A 24,305-nucleotide genomic window follows, 5' to 3' on the forward strand; every position below is an offset into this window, starting at 1 on the left:
TGTCCGCGCTGCACGCGTGTTCCATGAGTGTCCGTGGACACAGACCAGACCCATGTCCGCGCTGCACGTGTGTTACATGAGTGTCCGTGTGCACAGACCAGCCCCGTGTCCGTGCTGCACGCGTGTTACATGAGTGTCTGTGTGCACAGACCAGCCCCGTGTCCGTGCTGCACGTGTGTTACATGAGTGTCCGTGGGCACAGACCGGCCCCGTGTCCGCGCTGCACGTGTGTTACATGAGTGTCCGTGGGCACAGACCGGCCCCGTGTCCGCGCTGCACGTGTGTTACATGAGTGTCCGTGGGCACAGACCAGCCCCGTGTCCGCGCTGCACGCGTGTTACATGAGTGTCCGTGTGCACAGACCAGACCCGTGTCCGTGCTGCATGCGTGTTCCATGAGTGTCCGTGGGCACAGACCAGACCCGTGTCCACGCTGCACGCGTGTTCCAGGGGTGTCCGTGGGCACAGACCGGCCCCGTGTCCCCGTGTGCGAGCCGCGGCCCCGACCCCGGCTCGCTCCCCCCGGCCGCCAGGGGCGCTGCGGCGGCTCCGGGCGGAGGGGCGGGGCGGGGCGGGGCGGGGCCGCTGGCTGAGGCGGGGCGGCGCGGGGCGGCCCGCACAGGCCGGGCTCTCTCATGGCGGTGAGCCGGGCGCTCGGGCTCCGTCTGGCCTACGCGGCAGCGGGCGCCCTCATGGGCCTCTCGGCCTTCCTCACCTGGAGCCTGGCGCCGGCCTTCCGCCAGCCCGCCACGGCTGCCGCGGGGGGGCTCTCCGGTACGGGGGGGTCCGCTGCGGGGGCTGGGCGCTTAGGGGGGGGGTGTATCTCCGGTACCGGGGGGGGGGTCCGGTGCGGGGGGGGCTGGGCGCGTGGGGGGGGTGTATCTCCGGTACCGGGGGGGGGGTCCGGTGCGGGGGGGGCTGGGCGCTTAGGGGGGGGTATCTCCGGTACCGGGGGGGGGGTCCGGTGCGGGGGGGGCTGGGCGCGTGGGGGGGGTGTATCTCCGGTACGGGGGGGGGGGTCCGGTGCGGGGGGGGCTGGGCGCGTGGGGGGGGTGTATCTCCGGTACGGGGGGGGGGTCCGGTGCGGGGGGGGCTGGGCGCGTGGGGGGGGTGTATCTCCGGTACGGGGGGGGGGGTCCGGTGCGGGGGGGGCTGGGCGCGTGGGGGGGGTGTATCTCCGGTACGGGGGGGGGGGTCCGGTGCGGGGGGGGCTGGGCGCGTGGGGGGGGTGTATCTCCGGTACGGGGGGGGGGGGTCCGGTGCGGGGGGGGCTGGGCGCGTGGGGGGGGTGTATCTCCGGTACGGGGGGGGGGGTCCGGTGGTAATATACTTACAGTTGCCACTCTCAAGATTGTTAGGGTTTCATAATTACAAGGCAGTTGTAGTAAGCTGCTCATGTTATGGTAGATGGGAGTGGGATCTTAAGTGTTGTAATTCTGCTTTTGGGTGTGTTCATTCGTCTGTGGGAGGATTTATAGATTTGAAGGCCAGAATGGACCATTATTTTCTAGTCTGACCTCTAGCATGACACAGGCTTGTAACTTCACTAGTAATTCCTCCATCAAACCCATAACTTTTGGTTGAGCTGGAGCAAATTTTATAAAAACGCCTGGTTTTGATTTAAAGACTTCAGGTGATGGTGAATCCACCAGGCCTCAAGGTATGCTATTCCAGTGGTTAATTCCCCTCACTGCTAAAAAGGTATGCCTTTATTTCTAGTGTGAATTTTTCTAGTTCCAGTTCCTATTCTGGAACTCATTATAGTTTTTTTTTTTTCTGCTAGACTAGAGAGTCTAATCAATCGGATCAGTAATGTCTTCACATGTACGCATTTTTAGCCGTTGGTCAAATCACCTCAAGATCAGCAAGTGGCAGCATGTAAGAGAGAGAGAGTAGAAATAAATGGAATTCTTAAACAGCAAGCAGTCTACTTTATATGTAGTCAGGGTAATAGAGAGATTTCTAAGGATTTTGTGGGAATGATAGAGGCTCTCTAGATGTCTGAACCTTAATGTTGCCGTTGTTGACTCTTTAAAAGTGTCAGAGCATTATCTGTAACTGGTAGTAATCAAAGGCAGTAGGTCAGTGATTTCTGCAAGACTTTTGAGAGAGTGGGGAAACCCTTATGGCAGGGGTTCTCAAACTGGGGGTCAGGACCCCTCGGGGTCATGAGGTCATTATGTGGGGGGCCACGAGCTGTCAACCTCCACCCCAAACCCCGCTTGCCTCCAGCATTTATAATGGTGTTAAATATATTTAAAAGTGTGTTTAATTTATTAGGGGGGTCACACTCAGAGGCTTGCTATGTGAAAGGGGCCGCCAGTAAAAAAGTTTGAGACCCGCTGCCTTCTGGTTTCAGTGTGCTCGTCAAGAATGGGTGAGGTGTGGAAACTTCATCACAGTCTACATTAAGGACTGTTAAAATTGACCAGTTATATCACACAGGTTGCCAGCTGAGCCAAAGTGGGTTGCACTTTTTGTTAAGTGAACAGCCAGGAAAGGTTATTGGGATCATAAGTGCCTCAACTGGGGCTGAGAAATGGATGTGGGGAGGGAGGGAGGGAGGAAGGAAAGAATACGTTTGGCCTGTGAGGTAGAGTAGGGTAATGGAGAGGCTACATGGTGGTCTCGTTGTATAGGTGATCAGAATTTTCAAAAACTGAAGAGTTGCAGCAGATATATAGGGAGTCCCTCCCTGTATTTTTGCATATGGACCTTTGAAACTTTACCTGGTAGGATTCTGAGTTTTCTTTAGTGGTGTCCCTTGAAATCAGGATTTTTAAAGGACTATAGTGAGACTTATAATGCACTGTTAATGTCTGATCCAAGTTGAAATTTGCCATTTAAAGTGGTGGTTTTAGGGTTACGTTAACTTCTTACCAAATGTGAAAACTCAGTAAATGAATAATTTAAGTAAAAAAATCACTTAATTCTTCCCACTTCCTGAACCTCATTGCTAACAGGTGCTGATTTTTCTCTTGTGTAGCACATCAGTCCCTAGAAGGTTATTGCAACAGCTCCTAGCTATTTCCTAGCAGTGCTGCTGTTTTCTCTGTGAAAGGCTGAGGGTGGATTGCATATCTCTTTTGTCTCTGTGGTTTTTGTAAATGAGGATTGGAGACATTTTTTACCACTCACAGACTCCAGACACACTTTTTATGAACATAGTTTCAATTCAATAACTGATTAGGCTAGCCCAAAATATGGCATTTGGGGGTGGGGTGGGGGGATGTAATAAAAGGCTGGGATTTTAACCTTTTGTGGCTGCTGTGGTAAAACCAATATTCTGGCTAGTCCTGTCACTGAAAATGTATTCTGTTAGTTCTAGGCTGCGTGTAAGGTACTGGTGAGTCCAGAATGGCTGCTGTCTGCCTGCACAATCACTGTGTTTTATGAACAACTTAAATCTTAAGTTCTCATTTTGTAATGTTATCTATCACACTCAAAAAATAAAACTGAATAATTGAAACATGTAATTTAAACTACAAAAAGTCTAATCTTTCACATTTTCATAGTTTAAAAACCGTGTCCAGAGCAATGTGTTCAGAGTAGAGTTCTGCAGGATGAACAGTGTTCAACAAACCTGTCCTGATTTGAGAGCTCTGTGCTCTTGATTGTTGGTTTGACAGCTATCAGCATTCAGGGACTATAAAACCCTTATTATGGACCATGGATTACTGCTCTCAAAATGACAAGGAAGAATTGAAAGCATCCCTGAGTTTGTTAAAAGTTTTAGATTGGCAGCTCATGTTTTATCAGCTGTTCACAGTTTTAGTCACCACAGGAACTGAAGGGATCCCCATTTCCTGAGACTTCTTTGGTAACATCCTCTGTGTAATGCAGGGTGTAGCAAGTGGGAGGGCATAAGGGAGGGCATAATTTGAAGATAATGCAGTTCCACAGATGTCTGTACAGTTTGAAAATTTTAGGCCCAAATTCAGAGTGACAAATGATTTTTAGTTTTTGGCGTGCTCTGCATGTAATACTGTAAAGAGGTCTCATTTTCAGAAAGTTTGTTAGACACCTGCCTTCTGAAAATCAGACTGCTTTAAATCACTTAGAATTATTAATTACGGCCAATATTACCATTGATATGTGACAAGAGAATTCATATGGTTCTTGTCAGCTCTCGGAGTAATATATAGTAATATATATGTCGGAATATATATTATTTTCTCGATACAGTTATTTTCAGAGTAGAACTGCATTTTTTAAAGTATATGGATCTCTCATGTATTCTGCTTGAACTCTGGAAAGCCAACACTCCAGTGTGTTTCTGATGCCCTATCCAGTGCAGCAGCAAGTCATGGAGCTTCTGAGACACGCAAGATACCGATATTCCCATTTGCCAATAGTCCGTTCCTTCCCAGCTGACTTTTCCTCTGTGTGCCCTGCTCATACGGCACACTGGGAGCTTTTGTTCTTTGCTGGTTGGAGAATCAGACAGAGGTGCCACCTACCTGCCCCATTCTCCTGGTTCTATAGAGCTATTTGGCATACAGTAAATACAAAAGAGCTTAAAGAAAAACCTATTTTCTACTGCCTGCACACACATCCTCCCACTCTGCAATGGGGTTTCCAGAGCCTGCCTCGTGACTGGGTATTAGTGTGAAAGGCAAAAACAATATCAAAGCCATTCCAGACTGTTGGGTCTGAGGTTGTCTAGATTGGCATTTGCGGTTCTATTTTGACTTCACTTTGCATCACAGTGCAGACTGCATTCCTGGAATATTGTGAATCTTCAGTTAGTGAAGTTGTTCACTACTCCACACTTAAGAGGATCCCACTATATTTAGGCAGTGGTGGCCCCTTAAGTCTCAAGTAAACAGTGCTTTAGTTTAATTTTTGTCTCTGGGATACTTCATTAAATAGATTAGTCTGTTTTTATTTTAACTTGTTAATTAGTAATTGTTTCCATTGAGAAGAGATGGAGGGAGAGGAATTGGGCAAGCTTTTGAAAAATTCCCTAACTTTAGAAATTTCACAATAAGCTGGCGAGGAGAGTAGGTGCCTTTTTGTGACTTTCCATATTTTTAATAGGATATTAAATACCAAATGACTGTTGGTTAGCTAATGTTTGTGACACAGCCCACGAAGGCGGGGAGGCATAGTTTTTGTGTTGGTGCAGCCCATGCTGTTGTGAAACCAAAAAGCTGAGCTAGGTGTGTCAATGCAGAACAGCCCGTGCATTGGATCAGAATATGCTGGGTCTTGGCACAAACTTCCTTTTAACTTAAATGTACCTGTTGCATTCACAAGCTTCAAAAACTCATCCAGGCACCTGAATGAGAGTTGTAGGTCCAGTATTGTGTATGTGGGAGAAGGTTGTTGAGTATCTTTGGCAGCAGTTCCTCCTTAGCATACCTCTGATTAAGCCAAGAGTTTGCCTGCCTGTTTGTATTTGTTTGTACATATTTATCTAGCTTTAACATCTTTCCACTTTACCCTCACCTCTTGCATTCTTGACCACTTCCATCTCTTGGATATCCAGCTCTGAGAGATTGCTGGTATGAGTGAAATTAATTTAATTTCCTCCTTTCTTGTTTGTTTGTGACGTCAACTCCTTTTCAGAGTCTGTTTAACCAAATGCTTTTTCCTTCTTTCCTTGATGGTTCACTTTTCTTCCTATCTCTGATTTAAGAACTTGGTAGGCAGTGTCAAGTATTTCTCTCTCTTGTGGAGCCTGTTCCTCTGTGTTTGTAATCAATTCATTACAGTCTAGACCAGGGGTAGGCAACCTATGGCACGCGTGCCGAAGGCGGCACACGAGCTGATTTTCAGTGGCACTACCCGGGTTCTGGCCACTGGTCCGGGGGGCTTTGCATTTTAATTTAATTTTAAATGAAGCTTCTTAAACATTTTAAAAACCTTATTTACTTTACATACAACAATAGTTTAGTTATATATTATAGACTTATAGAAAGAGACCTTCTAAAAACGTTAAAATGTATTACTGGCACGCGAAACCTTAAATTAGAGTGAATAAACGAAGACTCGGCACGCCACTTCTGAAAGATTGCCAACCCTTGGTCTACACACTGCCTATGTTTTTCGGTTACCTATGATGTTTTATTCCCCACTGCTCTATGCCTTCCAATCTGCCTTCCCCTGGTGGCTTTCATTAACCTGCAGTCCTTTTCAGGTGTTCCTCTTCTACACGTTTTTACTCTTGGCTGCATACTATTTATTTATTAAGGTTATATACCATTGCAAAGATGTGGAAACCCGGGTGCCGATAGATGGGGTCCAAAATCCATCTCCCGGTACCTAAAGAACAGCCTGTTTTTCAAAGGTGCCAAGCAGCTACATCTTCCATTGACTTCAGGAACTTAAATATGCACTTAGGCATCCAGACTTGAAAATTGTGATCTGTATCAGCAGTTCTCAAACTGTAACAAACCAAGGACCCATTGTGATTTAAATTTTTTTGGGGACCCCCAAGTTATGCCGCTCAGCCCCAGGCCCCACCTCCATCCCACCCCTTCCCTCAAGGCCCCACCCCACCTCTTCCCGCCCCCCCACTCACTCCACCCCCACCTCTCCATCGCTAACTTTCCTCCCCCCTCACTCACTTTCATCAGGCTGGGGCAGGGGGTTGGGGTGCAGGAGGGGGTGCGGGCCCTGAGGGGGAGTTTCAGTGTGGGCTCCAGCTGGGCAGCTCTTACTTTGGGTGGCTCCCGAAAGCAACCGGCACATCTCTCTGGCAGCGGCTTCTTGGCAGGAGGTGGGGAGGGCATTTGGATAAATGGATAATATTTCCATATTTTAACAGGCTATTAAATATTATACATAGAATTATTGACTCTTTGGAGACCCTGCTGACTAACCTAGGGTCTTAAGTATATTGTGCAACTCCATATGGGTGTCTTGATGCCTGCACAGAATTAAACAGCATAATAGTCAGTGGTTCTCAAACTGGGTCAGGACCCCAAAGTGGGTTGCAACCCCATTAGACTTGCTAAGGCCCGGGGCTGAAGCCGAAGCCCAAAGGTTTCAGCCCTGGGTGATGGGGATTAGGTTATAGGCCCCCCATCTGGGGCTGAAGCCTTTGGGCTTTGGCTTTGCCCCCCGCCTGGGCAGTGGGGCTTGGGTGGTCTCAGGCTTCAGTCCCCCCTTGTGGGGTCATGTAGTAATTTTTGTTGTCAGAAGGGGGTCACGGTGCAATGAAGTTTGAGACCCCCTGGAATAGATTGTAGGAAAGGGTTGTGTTTATGCATTAGCCAGTCTTTAAATATTAATTCTGGTTTAAATACAAAAATACCACAAATTCATCATCTACATTTGGGGTGATGGCAGTAGAATCTTACGCTTTAAAATGGAGAAGATAGGCATGAATGAAAAAAATTGAAGAAAGTAGGCAAAGAATGAAAAATATACACATACACCAAAACAGGGAAAATATGAATGGATATTTTTGTCTTGATGCCCCTTTCTCCCTCCTTTCTCTGTTGTCTTTTTAGACTACGTTTTTAGAGGCCAAGATCTGTCGTATTTTGTGTCTATGAAATGCCAGGCAAAAATAATAAATAATGTTGTTGGTTTAGTTTTGAAGTGCTATATTAGATGCACAAAGCATCTGAAGTCTATAAGTCTCATTTCCTGCTACTAAAACTGGCTGATCAGACAGACTTTGAGTTTAGCCAAGACTTCAGATGCCAAGTGCCTTTCTTCTTGCACATGTGCAGTCCAGCCTACTTTGCTCTGAACCAAAAAGTCAATCCACTTGTACTGCACATGCCCAAAGTGCAATCTTGTGGGCTCAGAAGTTGGCCAAATAAAAACCAGTTTTCACTGGAACACTCAAAAGATTCTTCTCCTCAGAGGACTGTTTCCCTAACAAATTACAATTTTCAATCCCCAGCTGTTTTGGCATAAGAACTGTTCAAACAAAGTCTTAAGAAGATTTTTTTTTTAACTTGTTCTCAAAAATGGCTGAAGCTGAACAATTTTGGCTCAGACTTTCAGAAGAAAACATTTTACCCTTTCATAGCGATCTGCAATTCTTGAGCCTGACAGGGCAAGGTCTTGGATAGTTATGAATGACAAAACAGGGTCAGAATGGGAATGCATAGGGTCCCTTCATATAGGTGTCACTAATGCTTGAGCTTGTATAACTGCGCTTATAAAACAAGAGTCTTATGGATGTTTGATGGAAAATGGCATTCGGATAACGTGTTCTGAAGAAACTACTTTGGGTTAAATATAGTTACATAATTCTCCCCAGAAATGTGCCAGTGGTTCACAATAGCATTATCCCTATTTATTTTAATTTTGCATAGTCATCACATTTGTCATGGTCAGCAAATGTGGTTGTTTATTTTTTAAACTCCTGTTTAACTGTTTGGTCTTCTGGAACTCACTGTGGGAAGAAGAGCTGTTAGGGTTTTTTATGCTGTCTTGTCCTTTGTCAAATTGTCCATGATACCCATTGCTGTAATTATGAAGGGTATTTGTCCCCCACCTGATTTGACAGCAGAGGCAGCTTTTATAGGGTCTTCATCAACAATGCAGCTCATTTATCAAGGCTCTGAAAAATTAGTCAAAATGCCGAGGAACTGGTTTTTAAAAAAATACAACCGGGTGTTCATTTTAGTTGTTGCATTTGGAGAAAATGAGACTTGTTTTCTGTACCCTGAAGGTTGGGAAGCTTTGGAATTGTGTTATTGAAATACTGAGGATAATTATCAGTATTTTTCTCCTTTAGGAGTTGGCTACCAAACTTGGTGACATCTTGTTTTGAACTTATTTTTAGGAACTTGTTCATTTACACACATTCCAAGTCCTCTCTAGGTTTTATATTCTTAAATCTGGAGTTAAGATTTGTCAAAATACCCAAGTTGACTTTTTCTTTAAAGAAACTCTGCTTCTGTCCACTCTGTTTCAGATCTACTCTGTGCTTTACTTAGGTAATCTTTATTTTAGGTGTGACTGTTTCCATAGTAAGAAATCCCATCGATTCTGTTTTGCTGAATGGCTATTTTAGCCCAGGACAGTTCCGAGAGCAATCGTCTGAGAGTGGCAGCAACCAAATATTTCCAACTGTGAAGGATGTAAGATTATATGAGCCGTGTTTGGGCCACTGAGGCAACTTCATCTGACCCACCTTCCAAAACTGCTGCTGCAGGGCTACCTCCAGAGACCCTGATACTGCTTCTGTATGTGACTGTGGTGTGGGGCTTGGATCGAACTACCTGGATGCAGAGTTGGGTGGCAGTGGTTAGATGGAGTATTTTTTGGGAGTAGGATTATGTGAAACAGAAGATTTAAACACTGAAAGTCATGAACTGAATCCTCTGGAGGTCTTTAAACCTCTTTTCCCCACTTTAAATGACATCATTTTATTTTATTCCAGTAAAAATTGTTTCTAAAAACAATTTTTTGGAGCAGAACAACTGAATCAGTCAGTTATTGTATTAGTGTTGGAGCCAGTCCAGTAGAGCGCACAAAGCTGTATAGTGCTCTTACATTAGATGTGTGCCATATTTCTGCTGGAGATGTTCTCCTATAGACGATGAGTGTACTCGTTGAGAGAGCAGAATGGTCTGAATGCATTCTAATCACAACATGACCATGTAACCCTGTTAATGGGAGTGTACTAAACTCGTTTAGTTTCCCACGCAGTTGTTACGGCTAATATCAAATTTTTCAAGACCCTTTTATTTTTAATCTGGCAAATTGACCTGGCCCCCTCACCACTTACCCCAGGGAGGTTATGGGATAGAGATGGTTTCCTTTCATAGCTCCACTAAGACAAGTTTGTTTACGTGGCTTTGTATGGTGAAGAGCTTTGCTTCTGTAATCTTTGTTGGTAAAGTCAAAGTCTTGGGGCTTGTCTACATGTGGAGTTATGGAGGAACAGCTATTCCTGAATACCTCCATGTGTGGACATTTTTTTCCTCAATAAGGTGGCCTTGTATCTGTTTAAGCTTAACTCAGTGGGCTAAACAGTGGGTTAAACTAAATATGGATAAGGCACTCTTACTGTGACATGAAGGTGTCCACGCATGGAGCTGTCATGGGTTGCACAGGCTCCGTGCTCTGGAACCACTCTGAATGAAATTCAGACAGGACCCGCTTGTAGTGTCTCCCCCCTCGGGGCACGCTCTCACTAGGGCAAGCCTCCTTGGCTTCAGTGCCTCCTGGGGTCTGACTTGGAGTGTTCAGCACCCCTCTTCATGCCCTGAGCTCCCCACAATGAGTCCACCTGGGGAAGCCTTACTTGCCCACCAAAGGGGCCATGAACCCCCAACTGCACTCTCAGCCAGCAGTGTAAAACAGAATGGTTTGTTAATCATCTACATTACAACACAATGTAGACCAGATCTTGTTAGCACAGAAAGCAGGAAGTTACAGCAAAGTCCATTTTGGAGGGATCCTCCATTTTGGAGGGATCCGAAGTCCTGCACTCTCCCAACCCAGGAGTAGCTTTTGTCCAGCAATCTCTCGCTGTCTGCTCATGGTTTCAATAAGAACGTTTGCTGAGCTATCCATGGAACCCCATTGCCTTTATTACTATATAAAGTGCCTTGGATTCCTGTGGCTTGGAAGGAAACCAAGTCTTCAGTTTTCCCAGTGAATACTTACCATAAATGAGCGTGTGAGGGGAAATTACCTTTTGGGCAGAGACCGGTCATAATTCTCCAGGAAGCTAATGCTCTGAATTTCAAAGACACTGTATAGGCTGTCCTGAACAGCTTCCTGAAAACTTAGCAATAAATGCTCCAGTTTATCACATGTTTCCCTGTTGTTTTTTTATTGTGAAGGCTTTAATCTCAGTAATCATATTTTTTTGTGTTTAACAATGTATTGGTCTGACTTGGAATAACGGGCTATAGCTGTAATGAGCAGCAGAGGGTATCTGCTGGCCTGTGGGGACAGTGCTTCAGAATGTGCTGTTCATGAACCGTGTAGCCCTGGAGTTGTGTGTTAGTTTTACAGAGCAGGGGAGAAGGAATGCCTTGTTAGAACTCCTCCAATGTGAAATGCACGGGCTTGGGTTGAAAGTCATTTTTCTCTAATATTGCTGCTTCACTCTTAAAGTCCAATTACTTGGGCATTGGTCACTTGCAGTTGGGAGCAGCAGTTGACCAGCCAGTACGCCTGTGCAATTGTTATAATCTACAGATGTTAAGACCAGAAGGGACCAGTCTAATAATCTGCCTAATGTGCATAGCCCCGGCCAGAGAGCCCCACAGAAAGTGGACTATATGGGAAGTGCCTTCCATCATCCCATCTCAAACAAGGCTTCTCTTGTGATAGAGATTGTATACGAGTGTTTCAGGTACTGTACTGTCAGTAACAGTGGTCACTTAGTTTGGTACTAGTTTCAAAACAAAACAGCCCTCTGAAATGAAAGCTTCTTCTCCCTCATATAAGCCCTCCCTATCCTCACTTCCTGTTACGGCACAGGAAGTTCTATGACCTTTGTAGGAGAGAGAGATGGGTGTTCATTCTCCAGGCCCATTCAGCCATGGACCTGTGGCCAGAACATCAGAATGGGAGTCAATTGGCATGACATGTGATGACACCTATTCCCTGAGAACTCAGACCAGGAGCAGCTCTCACTACTGGCTTGGCCTCTGTTCAAATCTAGGTTTGGTTCCCTAGAAATGGAATTCTACATATCCCATTACCAGCTCCAAGAGCCTCCCAGTTGCCCTGATATTCAGTCTGGATTTCATTTTGATTGGCGACTATTCTAGTGATCCTGGAGTGATTAGTTGCCATGGCCGTGTTTTTTCAGCTACTGTACCTATTGAAAAGGAAGGAGCGCCATCCCCTTTCAAATGAGCCTTTCTGTTGTGCTTACCGGGCAGGGGCTTTTAGTGCTGTTGTTCGTGCCCAGTATGTGTCAGTTATGCCAAGTCTGAATTAATCTTCTCCAGTTTTGATCACAAATACACTTCTTAAAAATAAAGCCAACTGGATGCAGTCGCATTAAAGCCAGTGCCAGGAAAGTGCTCCAGAAAGTTAACTGTACTGGGGAAGGCTTACTTCGCCTCACCACTGATACCCTGCGGATTAGTAATTTAGCAATTTCTCTCTGATGTTTGAGTCTGTGCAGGTCTCTTTGGGACCTCTTGTCACTTGACATTTGTTTTTTCTTTACCTTAAACTTGTGAGGACACTTCTCAGAGCAGGTGTTTCTTTTGTTCAGCCACATAGGACAAGAGAAGTGTGATTGGACCTCTGCAGGTTTCTAAGTTCTGCTTGCCTTGGTTGTTTGTTTTTGTTGGGTTTGTTTTGTTTTTTTGATGGTTGAGTAAAGTTTCACTAGTGGCCTTGAGTTTGAATTGTACCTAGATCAGGGGAGTCCATAACTTGGTTTGGACTTTCATGCGCTACCACCATACAAGTAAGTAGGAGCAAGCAATATTCCCTCTAATTTTTTCCATCCGTGTGCGGAATAAATGTTGTTATATGCACCGAGGTATGTGCGGATGTGCGCCACCAGTAGAAACAAAAAACTAGCTATGATACATATTTTTAAAAAGTTAAATTGGGATAATTACTCCAGCCAGGACAGATTAGGCATTTTAGAACTCACTACTCAAAGAATTAAATTTAAGCGTAAGAGAAATAACAATTATGAAATGCATAGACCAGTCAAAACACTAAAATAACACTCTTTGAAAGAATAAAATTACAGAGAATATATTGGCATTGCAGGAATTACCAAGAAGTAACAACTACGATAATGCAAGTATATGTTGGGAGGTGAGTGTGACACAGACTGTGTGTGTGACACTCTGTGTGACACGGAGACTGTGTGTGTTTGACAGTATGTGTGACTCAGTGTGTGTGACAGTGTGATACAGCGACTGTGTGTGTGTGTGTGTGACACAGTGTGTGACAGACTATATGTGAGACACAATGTGTGTGATACAATGACTGTGTGTGTGTGTGTGTGTGAGAGAGAGAGAGAGAGCGAGAGAGACCCAGAGACAGCGTGTGCGCTGGCTGCTGGGAAAGTTTCTGAGACGCCCTGCGCTGTCTCTTTAAGAGACTCACTGAAAGCTCTCCTGCTCTGTCCTGATCCCTGTTGTCTCCCCTCCCCCGCTCTGCAGAGATGGGGCCTGGGGGGGGGGGGGGGAGGGAGGGGAGAGAGAGACAGACACACGGAGACTGTGTGCGCTAGCTGCTGGGGCGATCTCAGAAACAGTGCACTGTCTCTTTAAAAAAGACACTCAGCCACTCACCCTTCCCCGCAGCAGCTCTGAGCCAGGCTGTGTCCCCTGCTCTGCGGAGATGGGGTACAGTGGCAGGAGGGGAGGGGCACACCCTGACATCAGCACCCAGGAGCAGCTGCAGGATGGAGCAACCTGGGAGGGAGCACCTGAACACATGCTGCCCTCCTAATCAGCTGGGTGGCACTTAAATCTCTCCTGCGCAGTGCGCCCAGCTTACAGGGAGCACAGAAGCAGTACTGTCATCGTTAAAAGCAGGCTGTGATTTGGTGCCTGGACTGGCAAACTACTTTTACAGCTTTTCAAGGCAATCAGATCATCTGATTCTAAGTACGAAATTGTGAACAGCAAGTGGTGGAAGCCATCCCTGACTTACTTGATACTGCAGTAAAATCCTAATTCTCCTCAATGAGAATTCATTTCCCTGCAGTGTCGTTCTTGGATTCTAGACAGCTGTTCTCTGAGTTGGATTCCAACCCTGTGTATATTCAAAGCATTAGAATGAAGTTAAACTTGAATAAATCATTATAAGGTAGCTAGTTTTGTGTCCGTCACATCTCTCATAGTCTTCTAGGTTCTGAATGCAGTGAATTCATTCTTAATTCACTAGGAATCCAGTTATAATGCATTTGTGGGAAACTGTTTTCACTGTGGGCCCTTTACAGTGCTGCATCATTCAGGATTGTTAGTGATCTGACCATCAGTTGTAAATAGTTCATGAGCTTTATAATAAATATAAAATCCAAAATATAGTAATTTTATGCAGATTTAACAGATGTTGCAATTGCTAAAGACTGCGAGGCTTCTGCACTTGTGAAACTATTCCCTGGGATGGTGCCTATATGCTGTTTTTGTTTTTGAGTTTCCCAATTCTGAGAGTTTGGAAACAGTCAGCATGAACAGATGGAATTCCAGGCTAACACGAACCTTTTAGATCTTCCATTCAGCATAATGCTAAGGACTGTGCTTTTGATGACTTGAACCTGTTTGCAAAGTTTGTGTAGCACAACACCATGACCTGTCAGTATCTAAAGGCAGAGGCGTAGCAGATGATTCTGGGGAAAGGACCGAGGTGTATGTTGTTCCTTTCAGACCATGTGGGCTGATTGCCAGCAATCAGAGCCCTAAACCCAATTTAGAATCTTTAGAATTCTAACACTGTTGTTGTCTAAAACTAATCACTGTGTGGATGCTCTTGGGACCATCCCTAGAGAAAGGGAGGCTGACCATATCTTCTTTTGCATGTGTCAGTCACACTTGTCACCAATTTTTTTGCTCCGTCATTTCAGATGATTATTCTAGGCTAGGGCTCAGAGGTTTAACTGATGATAAATGTTGCTAAGTAATTTTTCATGCAGAAAGTGCTGTGTCAGGCCTTGTATAAGGAGGGAACAGGTGATTCCCTGTGTGCTGAATCAGTTCCTGTCATAGGAAAACCACATCATCAACTTCTCCTAAGAACAGCAGCTTCAGTGCTGTAACACAAACACCATGAATCAGCACTTTAACCAAGTAATATGTGCTTAGTCATTGTGTGAAAGTGCACGCTCAGCTGCAACAACCATGGGGAAATGTTTACATTGTGCAAACTGTGAACATGGAACTTCCCATTTTCTGTGTTTTAAATGTGGTTTGAACTTTTAGCTACTCACTAGAGAGAGCAAGCTTAGTTAATATGGTGTTCAAGGTTAGTAGCTTAACCTTCTAAGTGCAGGTTCTTCTAACAAGCTTCGCACCATGTTATTAAAAGCATTGCTCACACTGTTGTGATCTTCTGTATGTGTCCACAGAGCACAAGAGTGTTCCTTCTGCTGAACACATCCAGCTCGATTCTGATCTCTGGTATGTGTACACAGAATGCTGTGTTATGTAAAATCAGCTAGTCAAACGCATTGACATCACAAGATTTGCGGCATTAAGCTCTGGAGTTGCTTTAAGGAGTAGTGCTTCAGTGCTATCTGTCCAACCGGATTAACAGGAGAGAAACAAGAGGCAAAGCCTGCCTATCTGTTTATACACTGAGAAAGGGTGTAATCCCCGCCCCATTCCCCTCAGCATGAAATCAGGCTGAGGGCTCTGTGACAGTGAGAATTTTCTGTAATTTTTTTAGGAATCCTAGGTTTGTTTCAATTTCCCCATTATTTTGAATGCCCACCCAGTGGGAGAAAAAGGACTCAGTTTTCTCTCAAGGCAGGCTGAGACATAGGTGGGTGTGTGTGTGTGTCCTAGCTGTCTAAGCCGGAATGGGCCATTAAAAAGGACTGCCCTAGACTGACACTATATCAGTGGAAAATCTGAAAAGACCATGGAAAACCCAGTCACCAGGACATTGGTACCTAGCAGCCAAAGACCCAGAGGGAGATGGATGGAAAGTTCTTTGCAAAAGTTGGAAGGTTTGTATTGAAAGAGGCAGGAGACTGCAGGAAGAGAAAGGACAGTCTCATGGTCAAGGCAGTAGAATGCCACCCAGGAGAACTGCATTCTATCTCTGCCTCTGCCACAGAGGTCCTATGTGATCTTGGACAAGTCACTTAAACCAAACTCTTTACAGGTGGCTGCAAATTTTGTGTGCCTCATTTGCTGTGTGCCCTATTTGAGACACCTTGGGCCAAATATGCAGAAGTGCTGAGTCTTTATGACTGCAAGTGATACTCCTGGGGGAATTCTGTGCCACTGCGCACATGCATATTTCAAGTGCCATGTGCATATTTAATTTTTTGCAGAAAATAGCTTCTGCTGAAAAGTTACTGCAGTTTCAGCTTTTGCCACTGGAGGGCGCTGTGGCACTAGAACAGAGCAGCTGCTCCTGGCAAGCCCCAGACAGGATATGGAAGAGAAAGAGCCTGCCTTCTTCACAGCGCCTGTTGGGGCAAGTCTGGCGACAGGGATTATGGGGAGACAGCATGGGGCTGCTGAGGGGCTCACAGACGGAGGCTCATAATGGCTAGTGGGAGAGGACAGACTGGGACAAGGGCTGAATAGGAGTGGAGGCTCAGGGCCATGGGGGAGGGAGGTGCAGGGCTACAAGGGGAAGGGGTATGATGAGTGGGGGCACAGACGCATGGGGACAGGAGGTGCAGGGACACATGGAGATGAGCGGACAGGGCTGGCTGAGGGGGTGCAGGGACACGGGCAGAGCTACAGGGGAAAAGGGGGATAGCAGAGTGGGGGCACAGACACACGTGGGGACAGGGGTAGATGTGCCTGACTGAATGGGAGAGGCTAGGGGTCATCCAGGGTCTGCATGGGGACACTTCATAATAATCCCTCCATGCCCTGCAAAAAAAACTGTTTCATACTTTTCCCACCCATACCTAACAACCCTTCAAGTTCATATCCAGGCTTCTTCCCAGCAATTATTTCCCTCTCCCTCAGCTTCTCTATTACCCCTGACTCCCCCAAGCCTTTGAACAACTTCTGAGGGGTGCCGGAAATATGGTTTTGTACTGTAGTTTAAATGAATTATTACTCAGAGTTCTGTATTAATGTGCCTAGTAAGGAATCTATTTGTCAAAAAACATTTCCTGACTTTTTGTTGTTGTCTATATTGTTACAGACTTACTGGCTGACAGGTATTTTGAAACAAATTACCAAAGTAATTGAAACTGGTGTGATTATATTGTGTTATTTTGACAAATAAAATGTGCAGAATTTTTAAATCTGTGGTGCAGAATTTTTAAAGTTTTGGCACAGAATTCCACTGGAACTGTGCTTTGAACAACTGAAGTGCTATAAAATGCTAAATACTCTGAAAAATCAGCCTTTAGGGTTTTGGCACCCAAAATTAGTGGTCATGTGACAATTTTGGCTTTAATCTCTGTGCTTCAATTCCCCAGATGTAAAAAGGGTTAATAACACCATCTAATCTCTTGAGTGTAGTGGCAATAATCATTAATATTTGATGCACTGAACTGCTTATTAAGTATCCGTACTGTGGTGAGAGAACCGTAAAAATGCCTAGGAGGAAATTAATCTTTCTATTCAGGGCAGGGTTTGAACCAGTGTGTGTTATATAAGGCCTGGGGTCATACAATGAATGTGGAGGATAAAAAGTTATCTATTTAGTTATCTATCTGAATAACTACCTATTCTTGAATGAGGCTGGTTCCTGTGGAAAAAATAGTGTGAGATCCTGTAATTGAACTGTTTCATAATACATACACATAAGGGGGCTGAATTAGGCTTGCGTGGCCAACCTTAATTCTAGCATTTCCTTAAATTTGGAGCGCTTGACTTCGAAGCCTTAATGTTCTTTTAATGTAGTCTTTGGATGTAATTAGCTGTATGTTTGTTTATAGACACCTTTCTGTGTTGCTGTGTGATTCGTTATACTGATTCCCCTTGCTGTCTAATTGAGCAGGTGTTCTGGCGCTCTGGGCCCTAATCACGCATGTGATGTATGTGCAGGATTACTGGAGGACCTGGTTAAAAGGGCTGAGGTTCTTCCTCTTCATCGGGATCCTCTTCTCTGCTCTCTCCGTGGTGGGATTTTGCACATTCCTTGTTCTGGCCATCACCAAGCACCAGTGTAAGTATATTGTACCAAGAGTGGTCATGGGGAGGTCATCAGGAAGGCTGGAATTAATGGGCTTGTAGAGGGGAGAACAGGCACAAATTAGTGACTTGCCCAAGATATTGAAATTACTTCTAAGCACCTGTCTATTCAGCCTTCATAAATCAGTTTTGGATTGGAATTTTGCCACATAAGCCTACGAGTCCCTAAACTCTTTGCATCGGGGTTTGTTACGATGCTATAAAATATTTAACAATAAGCCAAAGAGGAAGGGTCAGTATTGTTGGACTAACTTTTTGTCACCCCCAGGTGATTCATTAACACCATATTGGCTGGATGGAACTCACTTTTAAAAAACTGTTCACATTTGTGATATTTATGGCTAGACAGCCACCCAAACAATCCCATCTGCCAAGAATTGGCAGGGTTCACTGGGAACAGAGCCTCTTAACTGCCCTTCGTTTAGATCCAAACTGAGTTCTTCTGCAGAGATTTGAAGATCTCCTTTCATTGTGACTGTTTCTAACACTTCAGTAGAATATATTAATTGTGCCCAGTTAGTCAATTCCCACCACAGCAAGATGTGGGCTTGGGGCAGGGGAGCAGTGAGAGTTACTGTGACTGATAGTGTGGCTTTGGGGCTCCTAGGTGTTACTGCTCTAGAAACAACACTACGCAATTTGCATGCTTTAGTCTGGACTGCACAGCGCTTTCCTGTGGCAGAGATGGAGAGACCATTTGCCTACAATATAAGACCGCTGAAGATCTAAGTGTGTGTGAAAGCCTTGTGCTGAACCACCTCTGAGAGGCATGGAGCACTGCGTTCCTAGGCAACGGCACTTACCATCTCTAGTGCCCCATTTTACGCTAGCTGTTTTCTGATGAATAACCAAAAATGCTTCTTTCCTTTCCATCTCCGTGAGCTCTGCACAATATGGGCGGTTGATACATAAGCATATACCAGTAGTGTAGGATCTTTCAAACCATGCAGGTTTTTCAGACTCAATCATTAGATGCATGATCATCCCAGTTTGCTTTAAGTGACGTGGAATAAGCTCCAAGCAAGAGTGTCGTAGGGCTCCTTGAGTGAGGCTGGGTCTCCTCTGAAGACTGGGAGTGTAAAGAAGTAACAGCATTCCTCTCATTCCTCCAGTCAGCATGCCTCTCTCATGCTGTCCTGCTCTGCAAATGCTCTCAGCACTTATGCTATCAGCTATTCCCCTGCATGCAGTCCTGTGCTCCCTTCAGTGTCCCTTCCTGCCACCAGCAGGGAAACATCCTCCTTGCTATGTGTGTGGGATTCATCTCTTCTCCTCAGAACCCCCAAATCAGCCGAGTTCCTAGAAAACAGTGGTCTTTTCAAATGGAAAATGGACCGTTGTGGGGAAGCACGTTCTGTCGTGTAACCACAGCTCTCTACTCTCGGACCCACTTAGCCGTAGTATCGAGCCGGCTGTTGGGTTGGTAGCTGTATGATTGGTGTTTTGCTGCAATCGCTGGTTACACACCAGGAGGATCCTTAATGGGAGGAAGGGAATGGCTTCACAGAGTGAAGAAGGGTCACTGTCCCCCTTGGTCAGAATAGCATCGTGCGTGGATCTTCCTTGGCGATGGCACGAGTATCTTTTCCATTTGCTTGGAACTGGATTCAGGTTGAGCCGTCAGGACCCACTGCTCTTAGAACTACAGAACCCTAAGCAGAACTGGTGCAGTTCAGAGGCACCAGTGCACACAGCACAGCTCGCAAACCTCGGTTACTCCTGGAGACAGGAGCACAAGTCTTCTGTTGAACGGGAGCTTGGAGGGAGGTTCTTCCTGGGACAGTCTTTTACGGTGCATGTGTTGGTGTTGGCCCTGCTTTGAGCAGGGGGTTGGACTAGATGACCTCCTGAGGTCTCTTCCAACCCTATTCTTCTGTGATTCTATGTGGAAATCTAAAGGGGGATTTTAAATATAACTGGCTTCTTTTCTTTCCTAGCCCTGACTGACCCCAGCAGCTACTACCTGTCGTGTGTCTGGAGTTTCATCTCCCTGAAATGGGCCTTCCTGCTCAGCTTATACTCACACCGGTACAGGAATGAGTTTGCAGACATCAGCATCCTCAGTGACTTCTGAAGCTTGGACTCAATTCTGTCGGAAGCTGCTAATGTTTGACTGGGCTTTGGATGCCCTGCACTGGAAGGAGGCTGCGAAGAGGCAGAGAGCAGGAGCAGCCCAGCTCCGCAGGACTTGTCTGTCTGCAGTAGGGGTTTCCCCTAAGTGCTTTTATTCAACCTCTTAATTTGGCTAATTATGTCAATCTAGTGTTTTTGTTACCCTCCGGGGAGTCCGTGTGTCTGGCAATGAGTCAAGAAGTTCCATGCACTCGCATGCAGCAGGCCTCAATTTGCTATCTGCGTTGCTCTGCTGTTGTCATAGACCAGTGACTTTCAAATTAGCCTGTGGATGCAGCGCCTGGTTAAGAATTGGGCATCTTCCTCTTCGCCAATGACTCACCAGCCTGCTCGTGGGGGTGCCCGGGGTTGCTTCGCAGAGGACCATGCCCTGTGAAGGGAGGTCTTTATTCTCACAGGGTGATTTGAGTATGGGGGGGTGCATGTTGTTTCCCAGCACTGGGGCGGACAAACCCATCGATAGCTCCACACCAGCCCCCCAAACCTTCAGCATTTCATTGTGCTTCTTCCTGTAAACAGTTGGGCCAAGAATAAGGCATGGTGCTGGCTCCACCCTGCTGTTTAGAGCACATGCACCCCCTTGTGCAGGCCAGAAACAAGAAGTCAGCAATGCAGTGTCAGTTGCCTCAAACAGAGGTCACTTATGGGGGGGGGGGGGGGGAGGGATCCAGTGCTGGAGAGAATCAACGCTAGCTGAGCGTTGCACCCTGTTACATTGTGCTGCCTGTTAACCCAGGATCATTCTCAAAGGAAACTATTTTATTACAGCACTTAAGAGTGAGAGATGTAGCAAGTGGCATCTGACGTGTGGGTAGTGGGTGCCCTGGGCAAGGGGCTGGGCTGTTTGCGTCTCAGAAGGGTCGTGAATGTGTGTGATTCATTGGTTTAAAGCTGTCTGTACATTTGGAGGGCACTGTGTGTGCTTCTGTTCCTGTAGTGATTCTTGTTCTGTTCCACTGCAAACCTACTGCTGACCGACCACTATGGACCATTAGTGCTGAGCGGCTCCAAGTGGCATAGGGGGAGAAAGCTAGAGCTCAGCACATCTGTGCGTCCTGCAAAGGCCAGACCCGCCGTAGATTGCTGGCTGCTGCTCGGTGGAGGCGGCTTCTTCCTGCTTGGAGCCTGGTGTAGGGCACATACGTCACCAGCAGTTTGCCTGGGTTGCTAAAGTTCTACAAACGTATGCTCTTGAGTATAAGAGGGGCTCCCACTCACCTACGGCCGGATGAAATTGCTGATGGCAAATGGGTTGCAGGAGCACAGCAGAGGAGGCCAGGTGACGAAGCTACCCTGGCTTTTCTCCATGTTTGAAAAATACATCGGAATGTACCCAGTAGGCAGCCTGAGCAGATCTCCACGGCAAGTGTCACCAGCATAATACACTGATTCGGTGCCCCATGGTAGGTCTGAACTTCACGGGACCTGCTATGGGAGAAGTCACACTGAGTGCTCCTCCCCCTCTGCTCCGGGGAGGCCCGAGCACTGAGATTTTGCTGTGTCCGCTCCTCTCTCGTTAACTGATCACTTGGACACTCTGAGTAGGTTTAATGATCTTTCACCCTTGTGTTTGGTCCTTGTTAATATTCACCCTGGGAAACTTCAAACTGCAGGCTGCTGCTTTCTTTCCTGCGGTTGCTCATGCAGACGCTTTCCGTTCAGGGCGGCTCTCGGGAGGATTTGCTGGAGGTGTCTCATCAGCAAGGGGCAGTTGGCATTTCCTTTTTAATAAATTCAAATAGCAGTTGTGTGTGATTGTTTCTTTTGTGCAGGTGGGTGGGGGCAGAGGCACTAGGAACTCCAGATTGAGAGGGGTCAGGCAATTGGGCTGGTGGAACTGGACTGCTCCAGTACATGTGCATGGTCACAGGTCCAGTTGTAAAGTCACTTCTGTATATAGACTACTGAAAGTCTCCTGAAACATAGGGTCAAAGAGATCTCCTAGGCAATCCATAGAATGGGAAGCACAGAGGAAACTGCATAGGGTGCAGTGACTAGGCGGTGAAGTAGGTGTGCTGAGGCCTTATCTGTTTGTGTTGTGAGGCCTCTGTGTCTTAAAGCAGAGTGGGTTCTTTGTGCTGACGTCTGTGCAGTTGTCCACTGGGGAGTAGCTTGTGGTGTCCAATGTAGTCTCTCTGTAGCTGCATTCTCTCACCTCTACATGCCTAACTCAGCAGAAATTTCCAGAAAGTTTTTTGTGCCTCCCCAACTACACCCCATGCTGTCCTGTGCTTGGTTTGGAAGATCAGTAGTTTGAGCACATGGCTGGGTTTGTTAATGATTTTTGTTAAAGGGATTTTCAGTCTTTGAGATTCATTAAATATAAACATCCTTCTGTTTGTGGGGCAGAGACCCTGACGACTGAGAGCCGCCCCAGAGCAGCTTCCAGGGAAAAGCGAGGAGTGAAGGCTCAGACTGCAGCCAACACCTCCCAGGGCAGCAAATGCTGGTGAGACAGGGCCACTAGAAATCCTCCGAGACAGGCAGGAATCTCTGTGCTGAGCAGAGACTGCAGCTCTGAAATACCCATTATAGAGATTAATAGGCTCAGAATTACTGAAACGCCCCCTAGAGGTGATGTTGGCAGAAGGCAGTGTGAGACTCCTAACTGGGTGAAATGGGTGTCCCTGCCCTCATGAGCAAATCTGTGACAAGGCAGGAAGGAGGCTGCCTGAGGATTAGACATCATAATTTCAGTGTTTTAAGCTGTGGTAGCTTTAATCCCCCACCTAACAGCTCACATTGTCCCGCTCCTGGGAGGGGATCCTGAACAATAAGCGCTGCTGACCTCAAACTCAGAGGTTCATCTTGGCCCTAATGTTGTTCTAAAAGTGGAACTATGTCTCCATTCGCTTACTGAATTACCTGGTGTAGACGGACTCCTCTCTCAGGTTTATACCCAAAAGGTCCACAGCAGCTCACCCTGGAGGTTGGGGGGGGCTTTTTTTGAGTGACAGTAACTTTGCTTACAAACAACCCACTTAATCAACCCCCGTCTTTTCTCCACCGCGTTTGCTCTAGAATTTGTACTCGTGTCACAGCTTTTTAAAAGATCGTGTATGTAAATATCTAATATATTTTTACATTGTATTCATGCTTTGTTTGCACGCTCAGTAAGGATTGGGTCATGTAGCAGGAGTGTAATTCATGGGGCGGGGTTCACTTCCCTGTATCCCAGTGTGTGTCTGATGTTGTATTAACCACACTGTGTAATTTGTATGTGACACCATCGTAAGAGCAGAAATACAGTATTCTCTTTCTCACCAAACCAGAGCGTCCGGCGTGATTACCTGTCCTGTAGGAGCAAAGCTCTTCCCGGTTGCCACAGCATGTTTGCAGAAATCATTTTTAAAAACTGGTTTCAAATGATTTTTGAACACAGTGGAAACCAGTGTGGATGGGCCTGGGACCAGAAACAGAGAACTTGTTAACCTGCACTCAGCTCCCATCGCTCCCCGGTCGCAGCAGCCTTAACATCCAGGCCTGCATTGTGCACTGTCTTCTGTGAAAACACCAATTCTCCAGGGCCCCCCCCTCAAAACGCTTCCGCCGCTGCTCTAACAGCAACCCCCTCCCTAGGTTTCAGAGCCTGAGCTCCAGCCACCGGTTCCACTTCAAAGCGCTGGCTACCCAGCGCCTGTTAGTGCGCTGGCACAAGCCCGGCTAAGCCATGTCCGCCAAGCTGGGCTGGCGGGCTTGCTCCAAAATGCTGCGTGGACATACCCAAGGGACGTGTCAGCTGTTTGAGGAGGGTGTGAGACAAATTGTATTGAGCGGGGGTGAGGGTAAGCTGCCCCATGTGTGATTCACACGCTCCACCCGTGAGGCTGCGTTGCCATGCCTGTTAGTTCAGGGCTGGGCCACTGCTTTGGGGTGTGCATGTTCGGCTGCTACCGTTTCCTCAGCCTGTAGCCCAGTCTCTAAAACCTCAGCGAACAGCACATCAGTTTCAGCACTGTCCCCAACAGCAGTAATGCTGCATGCACCCCAGGCTTAACCTGCCCCACCCCCAAGTGCCCACAGAGCAAAGGTGCAGCATGCCCTGACCCTGGTATACCAAGGGGAGGGTATCCCAGCATCAAGGATCCCTCACCTCAGACATGTTGCCTGCGGCCCCCTTCCATTTAAATTAGAGGAGTTGTAGAGCTTTCATCTCTTGTTATAACTGCAGCGTTGCATGGGGAAGGGACCATCGTGGTTAAGAAAGTAACAAACCAGGCTGGGCCAATTTGTTGCTTCCGCTGGAGGAGGGGAATGCTGGCTTCCACGCGACTGTCACTGCTACCCCTCTATACAGCCTGGCAGTCAACCTACTGGCTGCAGAATCCAAAACACAGCAAGCCATTCAGTTCTCTTCACTGAACGTTTGAATCCACCCCACGCTCCCAGAGCCTTTGAGAGCGTGGCAAATCCACTGCCACAAAGTGTCCCT

At 46.6% G+C, this 24,305-nt stretch overlaps 1 protein-coding gene across 1 annotated transcript; it reads left to right on the plus strand.

Annotated features, from left to right (window-relative positions):
* The first annotated feature begins 577 nt into the window (after nucleotides 1–577).
* On the plus strand, nucleotides 578–23,141 carry SLC48A1 (solute carrier family 48 member 1). Its single transcript, XM_065576323.1, has 3 exons — nucleotides 578–773; nucleotides 17,547–17,714; nucleotides 19,678–23,141. Exons 1-3 carry the CDS (start codon nucleotides 635–637, stop codon nucleotides 19,812–19,814), a joined length of 444 nt encoding a protein of 147 aa, XP_065432395.1. The 5' UTR covers nucleotides 578–634; the 3' UTR covers nucleotides 19,815–23,141.
* The last annotated feature ends 1,164 nt before the right edge of the window (nucleotides 23,142–24,305 follow it).

Source organism: Chrysemys picta, chromosome 22, assembly GCF_011386835.1.
Source record: "Chrysemys picta bellii isolate R12L10 chromosome 22, ASM1138683v2, whole genome shotgun sequence".
NCBI lineage: Eukaryota > Metazoa > Chordata > Testudines > Emydidae > Chrysemys > Chrysemys picta.